The following is a 26,023-nucleotide window of genomic DNA, read 5'->3' on the forward strand; positions in this document are numbered from 1 at the left end:
ATTCACGTATTATTAGATCCTAGATACTGGTCTAATAATAAAATGTTTTTTATATATTTTAAAGTCTCCTTTTACCAACTAGTGGTTTTATCTGGACCTGACCTACAGTTTGACGTGGGCTCCGAACCATGGTCTTCGGCATTAAGCCTACCAACTGGCGAGTGACCAACTTAGAAATCATCCCAGAGGATCAGAAATCCGGTCTTACCCAGCCTGGTTACTGAGCGTGACTGAGATTATTTTTCTTGTCGGATTTTGCACTCTTGCCTAGGATAATCACAAATATAAATTTACGACCATATTCAAGCAGGATTCGAACCCACAACTGTCGCAACAGTAGGTGGACCGTCCTGTCGCCTTTACCACCAAGCCAGCTTAATTAAATGTTGTTGTATTTCAACACTTCTACTGGGTGAAGAGGCTTTGGGTTTTCATGGTGATTTCTTTAATTGTAGAGATTCTTAGATCTTACAAAGTGATACAGGTACATTACAAAGTGAATTCAGTACGTTAGTATATGCCATGTTGATTTTAACGCTTGATTGTGAAGCACAATCTTACTCTATATTAGGATTTTGGACTCTCTTCCAAGAAACTGTCGATGAATATTTTTTAATAAGAATAAATAATATACGAATTAATTTTAAAGGGTTTTTTTGTAAATTATGTGTGAAGAAATCAATATTAACAACAATCAGTCAATATTCATTAATCAATATTAATTTTTCTTCTAGAGATAAGTCTTGGAAGAATATTTTTTAATAAGAATAAATAATATGTGAATTAACTTTAAAGGTTTTTTGTAATTTATGTGTATTATTGAAGAAATCAATATTAATTTTTCTTTCAGAGATAACAACTTTTCGTGATATTTTTGTCGTTGATTTTTGCTGAAAAATTACAGTTTTATTAATATAATTCTGTTGACTGACAGTGTTACTATGGTTATAGATAGACTGTGAATAATATTTACTGTTTTTTTTTTATAAATGATAAATTAGTGAAGAGAACATGACTAGATATAAGTTTTTTTCCGAATTGTAATGATTTTTTTTTCACTTTTATGAGTTATTACAGATTTATTAATACTATTCTTTTTTTATTTATTGACTTATTCTACAAAAATCTAAATTCAATGTATTATTGCATCTTTCTTCGTTTCAGATAACATTTTTTGATACTATTTCAATATTTGTTGATCATTCTGTTGCATTTCTCATTTGTTATAATTTGGTTTGATGACAATGATGCTATAAGTATAAATAGACTTTGAATAATTGTTATTGTTTTGTTTTATTGTAAATACAAGATTTTATTTTTTTCCAGAGTTTTAATGATTTTTTGAAACTTTTTGTCTTAGAAATTACGGACTTATTAATAATATTCTGTTATTTTGCTATTGATTGTTATACAGTGAATTTATGGAAAGCTTGATCTTTGATGATAACATTGCCTAATAATAAATAGAGTATGAGTTAATTTTAAAGCAAATGTAAATTTGATGAAACCTATCATTATCCACTATGGATTTCAGTTCTTTCACATAGCACTTAAATTATAAGGAAAGAATAACGCACCCTTGAGGCTGTTAATATTTTATTGAGTATTAAGTTTTTTCTGAACAAAAAAATAGTTTCAACAGTTTAAGATCTTGAAAAACATTTGATAACAATGATAATATAGGTCTAAATAGACTGTGTATACGTCTTGAGGGTTTTTAAAAAAGTTTAAATACAATAAGGTGATTGTTAGATAGTGGTTTTTCCGTATTCGTCCATTAGCTTTTGTATTTCACCAAAAAACGTCGAAAAAAAGTCTGTTAATACTGTTTTGTGTTTTCTGTGAATGTATTTATCAATAATACAAATTTGTGAATATGATATTCTATATTAAAATTTTAAAATTTTGAGAAAACATCTAAGTGTCTTTTATAAGTCACTTATGACACCGTTTGTAACACCTAGAAGTCATAATCAGTATTCACATGTTTCTAACAACTGATTAAATGGTTGGACGTTGCTCAGCTAAAAAATATAGGACGGCAACCGAGATATATTGATCAGTATTTATGGAAAAACACGTTTTATATCAAAGATGATTCGTCGGAATCTTTCTGGTGTCATTTTCCATTTCGGCTCTGACACTCTACACCATTAATCACCTCGGATGCTATTTTTCCCTTGTATTCGGTGGTAATCCGAAGTACTTATGCGCCGGAACGGTTCGAGGGGTAGATGATACCGCTAAATTGCGTTAGATTTGGCGTGGGAGGGCTGCTCGCCAGTTGATTAACGCGCGGAGTCGCGGCATTTCGTATGGGAAAACGCCATTAGGAGCCGTTAAAAAATTTATGGCTTTCGGGCGTGACTTTATATTCAATATCAGCCCTGAACTTGCCGTTTGATACTCAATTTATCGACGAAAATGTTTTATTACGTCTAATTTATTAGTTAAGTGGTTGGCAGATACATGTAAACCGTCCACCTTTACGACGTACAAAACGATTCTGCAAACTTCGAATTTCCACATCTGCCGTTGTAAATGTTATATTGTAGATGCAATGTATTATAGTAATGGAAAAAAGGACGCAAAGTCATTACCGCTTTTTTTTTCTGAGAGAAAAAACTACCATAATTTTCCATAAATCTGTTTTTATTTAAAGTATTGGCCATTTTATTCTTTACATTTGCCCATCTTTCAAGCAATTTCTGGATGCCATCCCAAAAAAACTGTTTATCCTTCCGTCCGAGTACTTTCAACGCTTCCTTGACCGGTTTTGGTTTATAAGACGGTGCGTTATCGTGCTGTAACATCACTGTATAGGGTTTTCGGATCCATTCTGGACGTTTTTGGATCAATACATGGTTCATATTGATCATTTGTTATCGATGGCGACGTTTATTTCACGAAGTTTTGACACTTGGACCAAACAAAAACAAACACAGAGCATTCTCTTGCAACCAAAACGACTTGGAAGTCAAACTAAGAGAATTGAAGAGTAAACTACATAGGCAAAGAACAATGCAATTTTTCTTTTAATCAGCTTGGTGTATTTATTGTTTTTGTAGTATATATTTTAGGTTAGAAATATGTATAAACTATAAGGAACTATATGAATACGTAAAGGAAGTAATGGAAATATCCAGAAGTTAAAATGAGACTAACTACATAATTTACATAGATGGAACCCATCTATGGACACACAGAAGAAATTATGATTTATCAACAGCACATTTGTAAACATTTTAAATAATTGATAAATATTAAGGTGTTTAATGATTAATATAATACGATTTATGACTGTATTTTTTTAAATTAATGTCATCTTACATTAGATATGCTTCGTACGTGCGTGTGGTATGGTTCGCTTTAATCTTCTGATTTCCTGCACGTTATCCAGTAGCTGTATTGCGTCCACGTTACTGTTACCAATATTATTTCATGTTTTAATCCAAAATCTCGGATCCATTCGTATATCCATTTGATTTCGAGGTCACCGGTAGCGATAAGTATTGGGGAATTAATCGTAAAACTTTGTTTTGGGTCAAAAACTCTTAAATTTTAGGTCAAGTTGAGAGTATCATCCGACTAACCAGCACAGTTGCTTGACTTTGAGTCTAATCTGCTCTGCTTTTTGTCTGACATGATGTAGAATAATGAATATCTAGTTGCGATATGTTTGCCATGTGATTTTTACATTAAGAAAATAGTTCATATACGAGCGATCATGTAAGTCTTATGTCTAAAACCGTAATAATTATTTACCAACCCAAAATATATATTAAAGATTTACAGTTCGAATGATCGGATAATCATTTTCGTTTGAGATCTATTGTCGAACGATTCGGCCAAAACAGCGTTATATTATTTTAATAAGTGTTCTCCTTTTTACATTTGTTTGCTAATGAGTTTATAAATATTTATAATAATGCGAACATATGTTCGGTATTATGCAAAATTATTTCTTGTGGGCATTAATGGCATATGTTGTGACATCCACATAGTGTTATATGTAATAAACATTCTGGAGTTCAATATACAATTTATTATAGACGCTATTGCCTTAATCTTTGGAACGATTTTGATTGGGTTAGCGTCGCTAGTTGCGGTAGTCATACATATTAAAATACAACACGAGTACGAATTATAAAATTAATAAAGTGTAAATTAATAAAACGATTTGATATTATTTAGTGACTGGTTGAATCAAAGTTGATTATTCTAACTTACGATTGATACATGTGGTCGATGGGAGAATGGACAGGATATTAAGTTAAGGTGAAGGAAGTACGGTAGCGCTGTGGAAGTGGTACTGTTACAGGGGGACGGTGATAAGAAAAGAGAGCGAGACGTCGTCGTGATGGCCTTTTATACTCCAGAACTGCATGGTACCAATCCACCGGCGTTGCCAACCTTTGTAGTTGTTGATGGTGAATTGGTGGTGGCCTAAAGGGTCGTGGCGGTCGCCACATAACTCCCCTCCTAGTGGAACAGCCGTGGAACGTACCTATATGTGGTGCAAGTTCCGGAATGCACCCGCAATCACGCAAACAAACACCCGGGGACTGCTGATGAGATGGGGATCCCAACCTGAACGAGGAGTTTTACGGGATCAGCTGCCATCGGAGCTGTAGCAGGACGTCGTTCGTCTTGAGGCGTTTAGCTTTGTTTGAGGGTACCTGTAAATGTGTTACGTGTCCCGTTTCGTGTTGCGAGGGTGCTCATGTGTTGCTGGTATACATGATGGGCTTCTGTGGTTTTCGTCCATCAGGCTAGTCTCGTGGGATGTCGTCGACCACGTGATGTTGATGAGTTCTGTTCCTCGTGCTATCCTTCCATGTACGTGTCAAGCACCTGTCGAGTGGCTTATGTTGAGTTGATTTACCTGTTAGGCACTTTGATCACGTCGGGGTCACCAATTGTAGGAATGTTCGTCGGGTCGGTTGATCGGTCGAAATGTGTGGCTGCCGCGGCGATTATTTATCAGAACACTCACTACTATTTTTGGAAAGAATTTGCACGGGAACTAAAAACACTGGTTGAATCAAAGTTGTTTATTCTAACTTACGATTGATACATGTGGTCGATGGGAGAATGGACAGGATATTAAGTTAAGGTGAAGGAAGTACGGTAGCGCTGTGGAAGTGGTACTGTTACAGGGGGACGGTGATAAGAAAAGAGAGCGAGACGCCGTCGTGATGGCCTTTTATACTCCAGAACTGCATGGTACCAATCCACCGGCGTTGCCAACCTTTGTAGTTGTTGATGGTGAATTGGTGGTGGCCTAAAGGGTCGTGGCGGTCGCCACAAGTGCTTTAACATAATTGTATAAAATATGTTAGGAAGTAATACTAATGATTCAATTCTATTTAATATGAAGGAAACCCTGAATTTTAGTCAGTCAGTCAGTATCAGTCGTTCTATATAACCTCTTGTTCTTGAAGGAACGACTAAAAGGATATGTGTAGTCATTGTCTCGTCTAGACTGCTTATAATTATAGTATTGTTTGTTCGTGATACAGGCCTTATGAAATTGTTTCCTTAGTTTTAGTAGTCTTGATACGAGCGATATACGGAATACTGTTGTCGTTAACAATCTTAACTCAGGTTTTAACAGCTCATAGAACATTTTGTTCGTATTTTAATATATTTTATTATTAATTATATCTTACTGTTCTGTTGTAATTACATTAATACTTGTAATTACAAATTAAAATAGAACTAAGCTACTTAAGCTAGAGTTAAGAATACACTTATACACTACACATTGTCGTGTAAGGTGGTTCGCTTCAATCTTCTGATTTCTTTCGTGTTGGCCAGTAACTCTATTACTTCCACATTGCTGTCATAGCAACCTTATTTCATGTTTTTTGATTCCGAGGTGGTGGTGCAGCTCTTCGTTGCGATTAGCATTGGTGATTAATCTAGGAACTTTGTTTTGGATGCCTTGGATTACTAGTTGCGTTTGATGTTTTAGTGCAACCCCATACTTGCAGCCCATAAGTCCAAATTAGCTTTATGATTGACTGATAAACCAATCTCTTTGATTTTAGGTCAAGTTGAGAGTATCTTCCGACTAACTAGTACAGTTGCTTGACTTTGAGTCTAATCTGCTCTGTTTTTTGTCTCACATGATGTTTCCAGTTTCACCTATCATCGAAATATATGCCGAGTTATTTATCTAATTCTGCTTGAAAAATCGGGCATCCGTCAAGTGATATAATTAGGTTCTTGTCATTTCGCGACATTTTACTATAGATGAAAAAGCTAATTAAGCTGTAGTAGTTATCACACTTACTTTCAATACTGCAGCATCCTCTTGTGTTTTTTCGTTGGTGTCTCATCTGATTCAATAGGTTGGTTATTTCCAGACAGATACAAGAAATACTCTGTGTTTATAAGAACATTGGTACTTTGTCTGCAGACAATTTTAAACAGATGGAAAACAAAAATCATGATGATGGGAGGCCAGAGGTAATAAAGATTCATATTGAGAATATCAAAATAGAACAAGTATATAGATTTAAGTATCTGGGTATAGAAATCAAAATTAGTAGAATCCAGGAGATGAAAATAAATGCTATAATTGGATTATCAAGCAAAACTCAAATGGAATTACCATAGTAAAACGTATTTTTTTTGACAAAATTAGTTTTTTTTATTCAACATAATTACCTTCAAGGGTGATACACTGCGAGCGACCCTCCAACTTTTCGATACCATTTTTGTAGTACGATTTGTCCATTGCTTCAAAATAGGCCTCAGTTTCGCCAATCACCTCTTCATTCGACGAAAATTTCTTACCAGCGATACCATTCTTTTGTGATCTGAGAACAGGAAATAATCACTGAGGGCAAATCTGGAGAATACGGTGGATGAGGAAGTAATTCGAAGCCCAATTCATGGATTTTTGACACGGTGCATTGTCTTAGCATACCTAAATACAAACGCCATAACCTTACCAGCCAGACTGTTGCGTTTTCCCACTCTTTGGAGCGGGTTCATTGTGTGCAGTCCACTCGGACATGACTGTCGATTGGACTTAGGAGTGAAAGGATGGAGCCATATTTCGTCCATTGTTACATTATCGACGCAAAAACTCGGGTTTATTACGCTTGATCATCTTCAAATACTGCTCCGAATCATCAACTCGTCGTTGTTTTTGGTGAAAAGTGAGCTCGCACAGCACCCACTTTGCACAAAGCTTTCTCATACCCAAATATTCGTGATTGATAAATGTACACGTTCAGTTGATATCTTCTGAGTGTCTGCTGTTTCATTCAGTTTCAATTTACGATCATTCAAAATCATTTTGTGGATTTTTTTTAATGTTTTCGTCGGTAACAACCTCTTTTGAGCGTCCACAACGTTCACCGTCTTCGGTGCACATTTCTCCACGTCTAAACTGAGCATACCGATCCTTGATGGTTGATTTTCCTGGGGCAGTGTCCGGCAACTCGGCATCAAGCCAAGTTTTTGCTTCAACTGTGTTTTTTCCCTTCAAAAAGCAATATTTTATCAACACGCGAAATTCCTTTTTATCCATTTTTTTCACAATAACAAATGTTGCTTCACTAAAAATACTATAATTCACAATCTAATGATCCGATAGCGGTCAAATTTATACACGTATCTTTTGAGGGTTAGGGCTAACTAAAAAACATAAGGATTTAATTCTAGTAGTGCCATCTATGTGTCAGCCCGGGGACTTTTCAATCTATTTGTTACAAAAACTTTGAATAGACTATATATTCTGTTTTATTTATATATATGTGATTATCAACTGTGAGTTAAATGTTGCGAGTTAACGGGTACCGGCTTATAGTTCCAAAGCTTGTTTTTTCCTCCAAAAATTCGGGTCATTTTGTTTCCACAATATGGAATTTGCAATTGTTTTATGTTATATTTTTTAATTAATCTGGGGATAACTGGATAGATCTTATTGAGATAAAAGAATTACCCAACGACGACAGTAATAAAATCAAAGATTTATCGTGTTTGGTAAATATCAAACGACCGCATCCTCTCACCGCGCTCCTAACAAATAAAAACGGATTATGTCACGATCGACAAGGATCTTTGCGCTTATTACGGGGTTCCGATTATAAAAATTCTTCTTCGGACGTCTCAATAATAACACCAGAAAAAAGAAGTGCTGCCATCGACTAAAAGGTGTTGGGTTATGGTCAAGGTTATGGGAAAACGATAACTGGTCGGCGGGTTCAAACGTGGTACGGAACCGGTGCGCTAGCCGCATAATCATATTCCGACAGTACCATTCGGAACCGGAGAGCGCGCGAGAGGGAGAGAGACGGACGAAACCCTTTTGGTTTCCTCCTTTTTTAGCTTCACTAAGTTTTAAACCGCATAATTTTGAACAGAATATGTGTTTTGGGTTGTTTGTTGTAAAGGACTTTATGTTAAAAATTTTGCGGGATTTTTCTTATATGCTTTATCGAGTGATAAAATTGTGTAAATTGTAATTTTTCCAAAGTATTTGTCGATTACTAATAGTTTATTCTCTTTTAATGTATATAGCACATCCTCAGTAAGTCTCCGGTCTCTGGCATTATTATTGACATATTCGTAAATGTTATGTTGAAATCAACAGTCATTGGCTGATAAATTTGAATGTTAAAGTTGTCCAAAAATCAGTTGATTATCATTAATTTAAATGAGCAAGTTGAAAGAACCATTTTTCTTTTAATCTACAAGCTCAAACGATTATCATTAATAATCACACTTTTCATGCTTTTATTGGTATTCACATATTCACCACAAGTTTCCCACAAGAAAAAGTAATTTTTTTTACAAACTATAGTTTGTTGGTTTATAATACGACATTTTTTCAAATTCTGTAGAAATAAATGACTACGTCTAAGAAGCTGGATTAATTTCTGATTAACTTTAAATTGTAACTGAATTTTGAAGCCAACAGGGACCGATTACTTCACGTTACTTTCAACAATTTTGTCTGTTCACATGTCCCGTTAACTAAAAGTATTAAAAAAATTCGAGGCAGTATGCCTGGTACACTCATAGTTACCTGATAATTTGACATGAGTATAGTTACTTTTAATTCACAGATTCAATCAAGATGTTGTCCAAAAGAAGTGAATGAATGTTGTTAATTTCTAAATTAATTTGGACTCAGCCAATTATTCGATGAAAAAATAATTTTATTTGTGCTTCTAGAGTAACAAATTATCAATAAGTTTTATTCCTTTTTCTTTTCCCTCGATTTTCAATATCTGCCTTGGTTCTTCGTCATACTCATCTTAGTGCGGCATTAACATCAAATTTCGAACAATAAAACGATAACCTTTAGTAATGTTTTTTTTAGAATTAGTATAATACATCAATAAGCCTTTATTTACACACATTTTTAAAACTAACTTACAATTCGTATCAACAGTAACTTAGAACTAGGTACTTATCTAGAAAGACTCATTGACCACTACTTAGACTCTGATAAAATAAAAGAAAAGAATGCGCTTCCGAGGTGGTCCCATTCAACCAAATCAGGATCAGTTGAGGGGAAGGGGGGAGATCGAGGGAAAACTTCAAATTGAAAAGGCACGTACAATGTTTTCACATATTTTTTATCTACAATAATCAGATATTGGTGTATAATGTTATTGCTGAACTGATAGGACGAGAAATCGGAAGTAGTTCGGCATAAAGTCAGCCAGTTTGGTTTTTAAGCATTAACCATATCATATGAGACGTCATAGAAACGCTCTAGGTAACTGTTTCTATGGTGTAATGGGTAGAACATTGAGCCCACACGCGGAGGTCGTGAATTTGGTTCCCAAAAGAGCAGCAACATTTGTTGTTCTAGTTCTATTCGAACATTTGTCAAATCACCTAGACTACGTACCGCCCCCCAAAGCCTGAAACATTCCTTATTTTCAATCATTGTTTCTTTAGTCCTATTTTTCCTTATACGGGCTGTACTTTTACTTGGGCTATCCATTGTAATACTTAATAAAATAAGTGCGTAATTTATTGAATAAATATGTAACACTAAAAAGAGAAAAATAAAATATATTTAGCAAAACAATTGAACCTACTTCAAAAAATAAATAAGGAATTCACTAAAAAGTAAAAATTAATCAAACTTACACATAGAACACACAAAAAACATTTTAAAATAAGCTATGTATATAATCGTTGTAATAACTAAATAAAAATAAAGAAAAAACTTATTTGACCTATCTACTACACGTATTTTATATTTTACTAGCGACCCGCCCCGGCTTCGCACGGGTGCAATGCTGATACTAAATTAAATACACTACAGAAAAAATATGAACGTTGTATATAAAAACATAGCGGCCCGCTCCGACTTTGCACGGGCATAAAATATATATGCCTATGTCACTCAATGAAAACATGATTAAAATCGATCCAGTATTTTTGGTTCATTCATTACTGCCCTTGGCCTGCACGCATTAAATTTGGAGTAAAACAGTTCCTCTTCCCCTATACTTACTATGAAGATTTCCTGCTATCTTTGGAATATTTAAATTCATACAATTTTTATTACATTACACATTTTTAAACGCAAACTTTAAATTTGTAATGTCTCCGAAAATATTTGTTTAATTTACATGCTGTAAGGAACCATATTGATCTATATTAATTGCACACTGTATTTAAGGTACTTAATTCGATAAGGATTAATGCCGTATTGCTTAAAATAGCTTCGTAAATAAGCCATTTTCTCACGTAAAAAGTAAACAATAAAAATGGTTAATGTGGGTTATCCCTAAAAGATAAACATATACCATCGCGGACTTTTTTGTAGACCTTTTTATGATGTACACTACTGTAGTACATTAATTTGATCTAGCTCGTAGGGTTAGGCAGCGTTTTTGCTAATTGCTAAATAAGCCTAAAAAAATAGGTTAATTTACGACATCACGTTAGAAACCTCTAAAATTAGCAATGTTGCCTTAGTATATTATGCATGTATTATACATATAAACCTTCCTCTTGAATCACTCTATCTATTGAAAAAAACCGCATCAAAATCCGTTGCGTAGTTTTAAAGATTTAAGCGCACATAGGGATATAGGGACAGAAAAGGCGACTTTGTTTTATACTATGTAGTGATTATATAGATACAATTTAGCTTAATATCTACCTAATCCTATTTATCTATTTACAATATTATTTTAACTACTAGCAAATGATCAGTCGGTGCCGAGCCCAAACAATACAAAAATAATATAATTTTGTGACGTATACAATATTAAATTACGAACAAAACAAATCTAATTTGTAGACGGCTTGGTGGCGCAGTGGTAAAGGCGATGGGACGGTCCTCCTACTGTTGCGATCGTCGCGGGCTCGAATCCTGCTGGGGCATGGTCGTAAATCTATGTTTGTAATTGATCCTCAAGGAAAGTGATCCCAGTCACGCCAGTAACCAGGCTGGGTAAGACCGGATGTCTTCTGGGATGATTTCTAAAGTTGGTCACTCGCCAGTCGGTAGGCTTAACGCTGAGGACCGTGGTTCGGCGCCCACGTTAAACTTTAGTCTCAGTCCAGATAAACCTATAGTTGGTAAAAAGAGGCTTTAAAATATACAAAAAAAAAACTAAGTTATTGCTCGGCACCGACTTCAAACTGATAAGTTGATAGTAGTTAAAGTAATATTGTAAAAAGATAAGTAGGTAAAAAATTAAGATTATTTTTTACTTTTTAATGAGTTTCTTCTAGTTTTCTTCTAAGAATAATAAGAACAAAAGTTGTTTCGTTTATTTTAGATCATTGTTTGATATGAAGTGCAAAACGACTTGTGTAACACTCACTGTTGTCTGATTTCGATAGTATCGGCTATTTCCCACAATCGCTTTATATAACGTGTAATAGAAGTGAAGCTGACCTAGGTGTCTCTTGACACACACAATCCAATTATCAACATATCCGTCACAAGGTAAATTAATTATTCATTCACAATATGTCCTAGCGTAAACTAATAATTATATCGACTGTTACAACATATTATATTTCATAATCTTTCGATTTATCTGTTCCCTACTATTTTGATTTATCGCAAGGTTCATTCAAATTTGTAAATCGACAGACATGATGAAACAAAACGCCCGATTTTCCCCCCAACTTTCACAATTGCCATTCAGTTCAGTCTGTGGTCGATATCTTTTAAGATTGTTTAACGCACTTATTTGTTGTTTTTTTTTGCATAGCTCTGTAAGTATGTCACATAGGTAGTAGCACAAGCTCTCACACACGCTGACAATTATGAATCAGACTTTTTTTTCTTTTACGTAACGATTATACATCTATTGGAAAGTCCTATCCTGTATAAGTTGCATACGTTTACATTAAACTGATTCATGATTTCAGATTTCTGAATATATTAATAATATTTATGTTTCTTGAAATTGTATTTGAACGTGTTCATATACGGTATCTTACAGTTAACATGTTCTTCAGTAAAGTGATAAAATATTTAATAACATATTGAAGTCGGTGCCGAGCAACCAATTTGATTTGTTTTGCTCGAAATTTAATTTTAACAGTCTAGTTGAAAAGTCCCCGGCCTACCATAGTGAAACACATTTTTTTTGGCAAAATTAGTTTTTTTTATTCATCGTAATTCCCTTCAAGGGTGATACACTGATTATAGCGACCCTCCGACTTTTCGATGCCATTTTTCTGGTACGATTTGTCCTTTACTTCAAAATAGGTCTCAGTTTCGGCGATCACCTCTTCATTCGACGAAAATTTCTTCCAAGCGAGCATTCTTTTGAGATCAGGAAATAGTCACTGGGGGTCTGGAGAATACGGTGGTTGAGGAAGTATATTCGAAGCCCAATTCATGGATTTTTGCCATCGTTTTCACTGACTTGTGACACGGTGAATTGTCTGGAGCACTTTATTTTTCTTCAAATGCGGCCGTTTTTCGGCGATTTCGTCCTTCAAACGGCCCAATAACGCTATGTAATGATCACTGTTGATGGTCCTTCCTTTTTCAAGGTAGTCAATGAAAATTATTCCATGCGCATCCCAAAATACAGACACTATAACCTTGCGAGCCGACTGTTGCGTTTTCCCACGCTTTGGAGCGGGTTCATCGTGTGCAATTCAGTCGCATGACTCTCAATTGAACTTCGGAGTGAAATGATGGAGCCATGTTTCATCCATTGTCACATATCGACGCAAAACTTGCGTTTATTACGCTCGATCATCTTCAAGCACTGCTCCGAATCATCAACTCGTCGTTTTTTTTTGGTGAAAAGTGAGCTCGCGTGGCACCCACTTTGCACAGAGTTTTATACTTACGAAGTACTTATGAATACTTATGAAGTCGGTTAAAAAAGCAAGACATTCATATCTTCGTCAACTTTTTTCTTTTAAATTAATTCACATTGCAAGTATTTTTCTGATTCACTCTATTCTTCCGTTCACTGATTCACGTTTTCAAATGCCTGTATCTAATATACATTTTAATTAAAAGTTATTCATTTTTCTTGTAATAAAATAGTCAAAGGAAATTCCACGTATGTCTATACATATTCATATTGTGAAGTTATTGCGGTACATATTTGAAATAATTTTAATTCCTAAACTATATTGTCCTCTGGTCTGCTATATAATTTTTAAACGTTTGTTTGACTTTGGAAATAAATGGAAAATAGATATTAATGAAATTTAACTATTTTTATTAAAATGTAAGCTTGCGGAGAAAGTATATTCGGTTTATCTAATGACTAGCAATACTTATTCAGTGAAGCCGTACTCAAAGTTTATTTCTTTAAAAGTGGAGGTTCTAAAAAGTTATTTTCGTCATATTTTGTTTTTTTTTTTGTTTATGAAAAGTGAATAATACAGTACAGGCTCATTGATTGCAGGTAGATAGTTTATCCATAACGGTCATTGAACAAGATGGCCTATATATATATCATTGATTATTGTTTTGAAATCATATGAATAATTTTATTAACATGAAAAAAACAAAAATGTAGATGAAACTGTAAAGTTACAAAAAAAATTTTGTATGTCCTATATACTAGATGTGTATAGAACAGGAATGTATCCACGGTTTATTTGTGAACAATTCAACTATATAGTACAACATTACTGAACTATATTCGTTATAATATAGTGTATGGAATATAGAATCACAGAGCTTATTGAAGAAGCCTGCAAAAAATATAAAAGTTTACTATACTCTTTATCATTTCCAATAAAATTTCAACAGGAAGGACTGGATTCTTTTTACACACACTTGTATATTTTAGATTGCGATGACGGGCTATTACAATATGAAAAATTATTTATTCATTCATTCATTCATTACTATTTATTAATCACTCATATTCTGCATACTCTAAATTATGTACCGATATCATATTTCAATGAATTAAATTAATATTACGTTGTCTTGTGGTAAAGTTGGTTACAATAAACCAAATACTGTTATAGAAAGGTTAACAATACTTTAACGTCATAATATGGTGAATATTTCAATTAATAATCAGTATATCCCAACACTCAATAAACCCCGACCTTTCTCATAAAAATACAACTTTTATTCCAAATTCAACAATACCCTTTACTGTACTATACTATATTCGTTATCATATCCAATACAATTTGAATACAACAACATCTCTGGGATTCTTAACTTACCACTACCGACTTACCATCCATACCTCACACCGCTTTACCCAAACACAGGATACCTTACTCCACAGTCATCTTTTTACAATACAATATAAAATAAATAACAACAGCTCTGGGATACTTAACAGTGGTAAATATTCCATCAAGCACTACTGCCTTACCATCCATACCTCACACCGCTTTACCCAAACACAGGATACCTTACTCCACAGTCATCTTCGGGTTTGGCGCGTATTGAGCTCTATTTAATTTATTTAATTTTTATATTATAATTTATTTTTATTATATATCAACTATTTAATATTTATGATCAACTATGATCGCTACTATTCTTGATCCACAAATTCCATTAATGAATTGACTACCTCGAACACAACATGAATCATTTTCTTCCCTGTTTTTGTTATCATTAAATTTTGGCATATATTGATACCTATTCGATGTCGTTAAAAATGATGTGTTATAAATTTGGCGGCTAACATTCCCATTATAAATAAAATCGATGGTCCTTGGATTTTATCTCTTACAAATATAACCTTACATTCTGCCCTATTCTTCCATATTTTAAAGCCAATGTATGTTAGACCACCGTGAATAACATAACAATTTACTTATTATTATATGGTTTGTTCTTTTCTATGGTTTATTCTATGCAGGATAGTGCGCATGCACCAAACCCGGAAATGACTGTATAGTAACGTATCCTCCCAACCACTCCGAGCCCTGTTTTACATGATGGGATAATTTACTAACTGTTAATTGATTGAAACCCGAATATATCTACGTTTTCGGTTCAAAGAGTAGCCGCTGTTCGGTACGCCCACGCAAATAGTAATTACTTAATTTGAATAAATTTCAATTCGTCTCGCTGACCATCGACTCGTCGTTCTTCGACGATGGTCTCGCGGCTGCCGACTCAAGACAATTTCCACCGTGGACGCTTTTCGTAATTGAGTATTAATTTTTCGCTTATGGCGGCGGCGTCGATATGGTGCGAACGGTTGGTTTATCCTTATTGCTTTCGGACGACCTTGGTATTTAAAAAGAAAATGTCTATGGGTGCTTGATTTTTTTTAGAAAAGTGTGGGAACGCGAACCGTTCGCCGCGCTAAAGGATATTTTGGCGAGCGAGATATATAAATGAATATATATATCGGTTGAGTAATTACTACCAGAGAAAGGTTAACATTGTTCTAACGTCGTAATGTTCCGAATAGCTGAATAGCAACTAGCTATCTAGATTGTCTAATATAAACTCTCTTTTCACGCTATAAATTCATTCGTCAATAGTTTGTCAGCGTCAACAGTATAATGTGTTGAATAAATATATAACACTAAAGAGAGAAACATAAAATATTTTTAAAAAATGAACCGACTTCAAAAAATAAATAACGAAATCATTAAAAAGTAAAAAATAGTCAAACGTAGATTGTTAACTAAAAGAACATATTTTAAAATAAAATATGTACATTATAATCGTTGTAATAATTAAGTAAAAATAAACAAAAACCTTATTTAATCTATCTGGTACACGTATTTTATATTCTACTATATACAAACACAATTTAGCTTAATACCTACCTAAATATATTGCTCTATTAGCTTGGTTGGCGCAGTGGTAAAGGTGACAGGACGGTCGTCCTGCTGTTGCGATACCCCCGGGCTCGAATCCTACTGGGGCATGGTCGTAAATTTATGTTTGTGGTTGTCCTAGGCAAGAGTGCAAAATGCGACAAGGAAAATGTCAGTAACCAGGCTGGGTAAGACCGGATGTCTTCTGGGATGATTTGTTGGTCAGTAGACTTAATGCCGACAACCGTGGTTCGGAATTCACGTTCAGTCCGGATAAATCATCGTTGGTAAAAAGGAGACTTTAAAATATAATAAAAAATTTAATTTTGTAAATATATTTGAACAAATAGGACATCCGTTTTGGGTGTTATTTTATTATCAAAGTATCGAAATAGGATATTATTTTAACTGGTCAGTTGAAAAATCCCCGGCCTGACACATAGATGGCGCTAGTAGACTTAAATCCATATGTTTTTTAGTTAACCCTAACCCTCAAAAGATGCGTGTATAAATTTGACAGCTGTCGGATCATTAGTTTGTGAATTATAGCATTTTGAGTGAAGCAACTTTTGTTATTGTGAAAAAAAAAAATGAATAGGTGATCGCCGAAACTGAGACCTATTTTCGGAGGACAAATCGAACTAAAAATATGGTATCGAAAAGTTGGAGGGTCGCTATAATCAGTGTATCACCCTTAATGGGAATTATGTTGAATAAAAAAAACTAATTTTGCCAAAAAAATGTGCCGGGGACTTTTCAATTGACCTGTTATTATATTAGAAGTTCTTTCGATTAAAAAAAAAAAATTTTGTGGCGTTTATTAATTATTGTTTTCTTTTTTACAGTGGCGTACGTGATGGCCGGCTGGACCTGGGCGGGCATGCGGGATATTTCGTTATTCCGCTGTTTGCTTGCCCCCCTAGCATCACCCTTTTACCGTTTCCTGGCCAGATTTTCAGGTAATTGCTCCCAATTTTTTTTTGTCGATTCCTCTCGAGCGATTTCGGGGAATCCGTTTCGTTGTCGCCGGTTTAGTTTTAGAAATCACACGTTTTTACGACGCGGCGCTCGATGAAAGGAACGGCACCGAATCGAGCCTCGCCGGACCCATTTAATTCCTTATTTATTCGCACGTCATCTCTAGAGGCGACTATGTGTGTGTGTGTTGGTCAGCAAAGGAATACCTCGCAGAGCGACCTTGCCTTTGGCGAGGTGGACCACTGCGACCGACGGTTGCCACCCACTTCGAACGGAACATTCCGCGAATTATTCGCGGTTTTTGATAGAGCGAGAAAGTGACCACTATTGAGGGATGATTCTTTTAATTGTCGGCACTTTAAGTGATAAAAACAATATATCTCGACAATTTACATTTGTTAGAAGATTTTTCATCAAGTTATTTTTTTTTCTATATATGAATTTTAGGATATGTGTATTAATTTTAATTTCATTGTATTAAACTCGGTATCAAGCCAAGTTTTTGCTTCAACTGTATCTTATCCCTTCAAAAAACAATATTTTATCAACACGCTTTACTCAAAATGCTATAATTTACAAACTAATGATCCGACAGCTATCAAATTTATACACGCATCTTTTGAGGGTTAGGACTAACCTAAAAACAAATGGATTTAATTTTAGTTACTTCTAACACGTCAACTATTCACGGATTTAAACTACAGTTAATTATACACTGCAATAGTTTGTAGGTTAGGTTTATTTTATTATATTTTGCATTGAACTCTGTTCCACACCACCTATGAGGCAGAGTTTTAGGCGCGTTTTTTTCTGGGGTGATATCCCCTGCAAGCCTAAACCACCTAATTAACAACTGTATATCTAAGTGTTACATTTTACTTTCATTAGAGAGCATATTTATTATTTTTTATTTAATTCTTGTCAAGTCATTTTAATACCACGATATAGTTCTTAGTTTCTTGACTTACTACCCGTAGACAATTTTCTTGACAAAGTTAAATTTAATTACTGCATTCTCCATGGTGTATTTGCCATGTCTGCAAAATAGTTGCTGTTCATTATTTCCTCATACATTCTAACCGATATAGATTTTGCTACAATGACACACACACATCTTTGTATACAAATCGTTTACACTGTACAATATGATTTTCTACAGTTATCCTATATTAATTATATACTCAACTTTAGTTGTGTCCATTCTCGTCACCCTATCTTGGTGATTGTCAGCGTTGGATCATAATTCCACATCCCGAAAGTTTCATTCAGTCACTATCACTTTCTGAGTCACCATTCAAATCAATAATCAGACACTTGTTCATGATTCCATCATTTGTCAACCTCTTTTGTTTACTTCTCAACAAGCAATGTCTGTAATTTCCATTTAACCTCTTCAGAGGTTATCTTTACACAATTTAACATATGTCTCATGTTTCCTAACATGATATAAGGGGTAGCTTATTTTTTTATTATGTTTCTTCATTTTCGAATAATTTCTGGTTGACCAAGGCGTTCTTTGTCAACTAGCTTTGCCTTAAAGACATCTAAAACAAGACGCACATATATCACAGTATATGTAAATTGTTCACTCAACTATCAGCCACCACATAACACGCAATATTTTTCGTGTATTTAAACAGTTTCATTGGCTTCTAATAGGACATCTTAGATGAATGAACATTTTTTATACTTAATAAAAAGTATTAATAATGCTTTAACATTTGTTATAGTAACAATATTGTGAAGAACTATCTATAGCAAACCCTTCAAACTGTCCGGTATTAAATTTTTTTTGTCACTTAAACAGTTTAAACAATTCATATTAATTCATTTTTTTATAATAGCACATTGTATAACTCATTATTCTAACATATTTATATAGAAGTTATAATTTCATAGCCTTAATTTTCTTTTTGATTTATACGAAGGACGATATAAATTTCCTTTTAATCGACATATATCAAATATTATCCGAAAGATAATTAATCTTGAACCTGAAATAAATGGCTTATTTAATTGGATATCTCCAAAAAAACGAGATTTGTTCGAGTTGAATTATACCACACACAACGTTTCATCAGCTGATATTCTCGATGATGATGATGATGATAATGATTGGTATATAAAAATTATGAACTATAATTTGTTTTGATTTATAGAAAATATCAATTTTATTAATATGAACTTTCTTTATTTGATTTAAACATTTCAAAAATGAGCTCTCAGTCAATTGATTTGTATACAGATTTTAAATAGGTTTTCATATCGTACTATGTCGCCTAAAGATTGAAGTTCTCTTATTGTTACAAGTGTATCAGTATCACTATGTCTATGGACAATTTTTTATAATTATTATTACTATTATAAATTCGATAATCTATTTGGAACCAATTGCAACCTAATTATACAGTTTTTCTGATCACTGTCTTTCTGCCAATTCAAGAATACCTGAAATACTAATTGTTGAAGAATAATCGTCAATTATAACAGTTGCAGTTTCCAATTCCTCATCGTTGAAAAAAAAAGAGTGTTTCCAGTATCGTATTTCGACAGTAGCTGTTCATAACTTTTTGGTGTTGTTATCTCTAATAGCTAGGATTAAAGTGGCATCTGTAAATGTAACAATAACATTTTCATTGAATATAGGCAAGTTCCGAATGTACGATAAAGGACTCGTCCCAATACACTTTTTTAAATCACGAATACACTTTTTTTGAACTTTAATCGTAAGCCTTAAATTATCATGCTACACATTATCGATAGCTTGAGCACCATCTAAAAATATTGCGGAACAAACTTCGTAAGAAAAACTTGGTAAATATTTGTATGATTTAATTAAACAGGACTCTGTAGGTAGGAAAATAAGAATCACGTTGAACACGCGCGATAGGGATCGGTGATAGGCCACTAGGAACTTGTCAGGCCCGAATCTGGAAGTTTCGGTCTTATCGGCGCCCATCTACTTTCAGTATTTACCACATAAAAGTGTTCTTTCGCGGTTGACTTCGTTCTCCCACCCGATGCAGCAGATAAAATGCAAAACGCCCGTAGATGTAATTATAAAAGACATATGTTTGTTGGCCGTTCTTTCGCTCTCGGGCAGACAACGGAAGATTACGTAACACCCGATCGGATTTTATTCACAGTTTCGCGGTACCGTGCGTCCCATGTCTACCGAAACAGTACGGAATATCTGCATACCAGGTACAGTGGTTGAATTCTCATAGGTTAGAAGTTAATTCGTGATAGAGAAACGCAACGTTATGATGAGCTTCTTAATCGCATTTATATTGAATTTATTTTATTTTATGGAGGTTTCAATATTTTTTAATTATTTATAAATCTACAAAATATTAATAGCTTTGATGCAAATAATATTGAGAATGTAATGGATTTTCCTTTTACCATATTTAATATATTTTATTTACTAGCAATTTTGGTATTTTAATCAAATTCTAACTAAAGTTAATTCTCAGTTGTTGCTAATAATTTTAATTAATTATATGACACTATTTATTAACTTTTTGATATTTGGAGGTCTAACACTGTTGCAAGAAATATTTATTAAAATAACCAGGGGAAAATATTTTTGTTAGTTTCTACATGATTATGATTAATATTCTTGCTTGTGTTGATAGGAACTTGAAATTATAGTCATTATAATAACCAGGGTTTTATATTTTTAATTAGTTTCTTTATTATTATGATTATTTTTTACATTTGTTACAGTACTGCCAGCATTGTAAATATTTGTAGCTTGCTCTTAATATAAAATAATATTTATTAAAACTAGTGATCCACGTGTGGTTGAATCTATTCAGTTAATGTTAGGTTTTTCTCATAATAGTATATTTGCATATTAATTAAAACGAACACATTTATGCACTTTATTTTTTTCAATACAGAAATTGACTTCATAAAGCTTAAGCCTATTAAGTAAATAACTAAAATAATTGATAAATTATTCAATAAATTGTCATATAGTTACATATTTTATTGCATTTATTGAATTTTCAGCGGTTTGTCAATAACCCATAATGTCTTCTATTTGTGGCATGTGTTCCATCAGTGCAAATTATGCATTTAGGTTCATTTTATCTATGTATTTTCATTACTTCGTTTATTAATATAATTGTTATCTTTGGTACATATTTTTCACTTAAAATATATATGTAGAAAAACAATAAGCTGTATAGAAACCAGGCTTATTTGATAAAAGAATAATTTATTTACCTAAATTTTTAATAAAATTGCATCGTTCTTTATTTATTGACATCCTTGCAGCTCATTTTTAATTTGTTTTCTATGGCCTTCGTTCATCATATCTACTGCTTTCTATTTTGTCTTATGTCCCACATAGGGACTAAGAACTCACCAACAAATGAAGTCTTAAAATTCCACAGACTATTTTATAATTTTTAATATTTTACACAAATTAAGGTATTTATTACTTATATTACAATATTTGGTTACAACTTTGTTATAAAACAAATTTTACAATTACCTCTAATACAGTGATATACTATGTCTCATATAAAAAATTAATTATTTAATATTTTCAACGACAATTAAGATATAAACTTTAATGTTTTTTGATTGATTGAAAACATATTATTTATAGTTTGTATAGTTGAATGAATATAACACAATATTTATAGTAAAAAGTTATAGTTCTAAAGTAAAAAGTAATAAATTTAAAAATATTTTGAATGCAACCTATTGTACTCAATGTTACAAGAATCCTAAACTCATATCTTACTAGAGGTTAAAATTTATAATATTAAAATGGCCAAAACAGGTCTGCAAGAAATAAACTGTTTGAGTATTTTCAACTGATTTATATATATTTTGATATTTTCTTCAAGATAATTTCTTACACTATATAGTTGTAATGAAATATTTCGTAATATTTAATACAAGGTGATATTTTATTAGACCCATTAGTGACTTCGACATTTATTTCATTTAAAAAATAATTTAAGATATAAACTTTAATGTTTTTTGATTTGTTTGTTTTTTTTTACATAATGTTGAACGAATTCATTCATTTTACACAAATTAATGTATTTATTACTTGTAATATTTGGTTACGACTTTGTTACAAAACAAATTTTACAATTACCTCTAATACAGTGATATACTATGTCTCATATAAAAAATTAATTATTTAATATTTTCAACGACAATTAAGATATAAACTTTAATGTTTTTTGATTGATTGAAAACATATTATTTATAGTTTGTATAGTTGAATGAATATAACACAATATTTATAGTAAAAAGTTATAGTTCTAAAGTAAAAAGTAATAAATTTAAAAATATTTTGAATACAACCTATTGTACTCAATGTTACAAGAATCCTAAACTCATATCTTACTAGAGATTAAAATTTATAAGATTAATATGGCCAAAACAGGTCTGCAAGAAATAAACTGTTTCAGTATTTTCAACTGATTTATATATATTTTGATATTTTCTTCAAGATAATTTCTTACACTATATAGTTGTAATGAAATATTTCGTAATATTTAATACAAGGTGATATTTTATTAGACCCATTAGTGACTTCGACATTTATTTCATTTAAAAAATAATTAAGATATAAACTTTAATGTTTTTTGATTTGTTTGTTTTTTTTACATTATGTTGAACAAATTCACATTTTAATGGCGTATTTACAGAGCTTATGTCTAAATTACCAAGTTATTTATGAATTTGTTATTCATCTTTTTATATTATGTCTGTAAATTATTTTGGAACTTCCCTCGTAAAGTTGTTCCTTCCGCAGCTCGCACCTAATCTGTTAAATTAACCCGTCATTACTTAACATAAATTATAGCACATCATAGTTAAATATACCTATTTTAATACGGGATCATAAAAAAGAGAGACACTTGACATTGAGTGGAAATTATCGAGAGAGCCCACATCAGACTCCCACATACAGTCGCGTTCGAATATAACTGTCGTTCAGAAAAATTTCGCAATATTACAGTAAAATACAGCACGTTACCTTACCGTTTTGTAGGTATCATCAAACGTCATTAAGATCTACTTGTTGAATAGGACAGTTTTGTATAGTATATAGGATTGTACTGGGTTGTTTTTTCCCTTTTTTTGTCACACATATTTCTATATTTCTATCAGTATTCAATAAATCTAGCTAGAACTTCTAAGCTTAATTCCTGAGGAACATGTCTTTAAGATAATTGTTCAAAATTTAAATTATTTTAGCCTGAGCATTCTCTATACACTTTTCTATAGTATCGATCGATTTTTACTTTTGTTAAAACATTGGAAAAGTAAAAAAAAATTATTTGATAAGAAGAATGTATAGAGAACGCCCATGGATTACTGAAAATTATTTTCTCAAGACTTTTTTGAAGCTAGAATTTATCAATCACTGAACGAAAATAACGCCCTCCAAGAAACATTCACACCTCCACATAAAGATCGATTACCTCCGCTGCACATAATGTTGCGATTGATGAAGCAATTTGTAAAATAACTTCCCAAAGATGGAGATTGTTTCATCTATTTGACACTTGTAGCCTTCAACACCTTTTTCATCCATTTATCAGATTCGTCAAACGATTCTCAATACTGCGCGAGTTGTTCTTGAGCATATAGCTTCAGTTATAGCTTTAGATCGACCACAATAATATAAATCTAAAACATTCGTGCCCTTAATACAAATAGTGAACCATTAACCAAACCGTTCGCGTTTTATTTTTTTTTTCTTTGTGCGGAATTTGTCACCGCTTGATGTATCGCTTCCTTGCTTTTACCTGCAACTGATAAACGACCTGAATCGATACAAGCGATTTTCCATGTTTTGCCCGAGAACGAATGTTGGAAAAACACGGAACGCAATGGTTTATTGTTCGCAGGTCGGCAATCAACGAGTCCTTTTCCGGCTTAAGATTTATTTTGTTCCCTTGTAATCGATGGAAAGCAAATTACGGAATTATACGGTTTTTTTGCTGCAAAGAACGGAGCTCATAAATTAACCTACTGTTTAACGTGGGCTCCTAACCACGGTCCTCAGTATTAAGACTTAGAGACCAGCCCAGAAGACATCCGGTCTTACCCAGCCTGGTTACCGGCGTGACCGGGATGGTTGTTCCTTATCGGATTTTCCACTGTTATTACAATCATAAACATAAAGTACATCCATGCCCTAGTAGGATTCCAACCCGTGACTGTTATCTGTTTTCTTTCATTGATGTTTTTTTCCAAGCTAAACATTTTCAAATATGTGTTAAATCAACCATAACAGTTAATTGTTAAAATAATAAGTTGAAACTGTATAATATACTACTACGAATAATAACTACGAAGAATATTTTCAAAAACTAGCAAACGGTGTCCTTTGAATAAGTTAAATTTCGGTTAGATATGAATACAAAAACAGCCATTCAAACCATAAGATCAGATATAATAAGACATATTACTATATAAAAATAATGATAACATAAGTGGTGTATTCTAGTTTAGGAATATGAAAAAATCATTTTTTTTATATTTCAATGTTTCATTCATTATTCTCACTCTTTGTAGGTACAAGAGTATCTTCAGCTGCTTATTCTGCTTCCAAAAATCTTTATTTCTTGGTATATCCTGTCGATTGTAACTAAAACTGAATGCATTAAGAAAAAGGTGGGAAAAATACCGTTGCATTTGAATATAATTGTTCTAATACCTATTTTACAAATCCTTTGGTATCCGAAAAATGCTTGTTCGTCATGTGACCCACTTCCATCCTACCGTTCAACCAGTAAGTTCTGTACGCTCCCACCGGTATCCGGTTTATATCCGGATATCTCATTGAATGTGGGCTACCGTTATACGAATCGAAGAATACCCAAAGATGAATAATATCTCACAAACTCTTCTATTACGCCGGTATGGTCGGGGATCCATTCATTGTCATGTTGTATTTACGGTGCCCGTTCAGATACCTTTTGTCGTGTTATCTAGGTAGGATTTTCCTCGACAAGGTTACCCGCCGTCATGTAGCTCGAGATTGAACAATTATCCCATCGAAAAATTGGCACCGAAGAATGACAGATACAAAACAGTCGAATAATTCTTTCCGACGCGCAGAGAGAGAAACAATGGATTCGTCGCTATTTTTTTGGAATATTTAATGTCGGGGTCCCTTCGACGGTGTGTCTAGATCGCAATAAATGAAAAACAATATATATGTACACGAACCATCGCGTTATTTTCAACGTAGATGTCGAACGTTCTAGAGAGGGGTTCAGCACAGGTTCACAGCTCAAGCTTTCGATAAAGTTTGGCATGAAAGTTTAAAGCATAAGATTAAAATGCTTCTCCCTGAAAAATATTATAACTGACCGATGCTTCAGGGTCAAGCAAGAAGATGCCTGTTCTAACTTGAGGAAAATACCAGCGGGAAATGTGTTGGGACCAGTCCTTCATCTGCTATACACTCGGGACTTGCCGAGCTTGCTTATCAGTCGATCAGTCCCGTCTGTATTTTAAACTCAGGTGGAAAAAATGAAAAAATGTGAAGAACCAACTTTTCGGTACCATTTTTATAGTACGATTTGTCTTTTGCTTCAAAATAGGCTTCAGTTTCGGCGATCACCTTTTCATTCGACGAATGTTTCTTCCCAGTGAGCATTCTTTTGAGATCTGAGAACAGAAAATAGTCGCCGGTGGCCAGATATGGAGAATGCGATGGATGAGGAAGCAATTCGAAGCCAAATTCATGGATATTTGCAATCGTTTTCACTGACTTGTGACACGGTGCATTAACTTGGTCAAGCAGCACTTTCTTTTTCTTCTA

At 33.3% G+C, this 26,023-nt stretch overlaps 1 protein-coding gene across 3 annotated transcripts in view; it reads left to right on the plus strand.

Annotated features, from left to right (window-relative positions):
* LOC143198116 (uncharacterized) overlaps positions 1–26,023 on the plus strand; it is a 317,200-nt gene that overhangs the window by 175,137 nt on the left and 116,040 nt on the right. For all 3 annotated transcript variants that reach the window (XM_076407133.1, XM_076407132.1, XM_076407131.1), the window contains one exon: positions 17,076–17,189. In XM_076407133.1, the coding sequence (XP_076263248.1) occupies positions 17,087–17,189 (103 nt within the window). In that variant the 5' untranslated portion in view covers positions 17,076–17,086. The remainder of the gene's footprint in view (positions 1–17,075; positions 17,190–26,023) is intronic.

This window comes from Rhynchophorus ferrugineus, unplaced genomic scaffold, assembly GCF_030347505.1.
Source record: "Rhynchophorus ferrugineus isolate W39M unplaced genomic scaffold, kcgeb_rfMv2 rfM6, whole genome shotgun sequence".
Lineage (NCBI taxonomy): Eukaryota > Metazoa > Arthropoda > Insecta > Coleoptera > Curculionidae > Rhynchophorus > Rhynchophorus ferrugineus.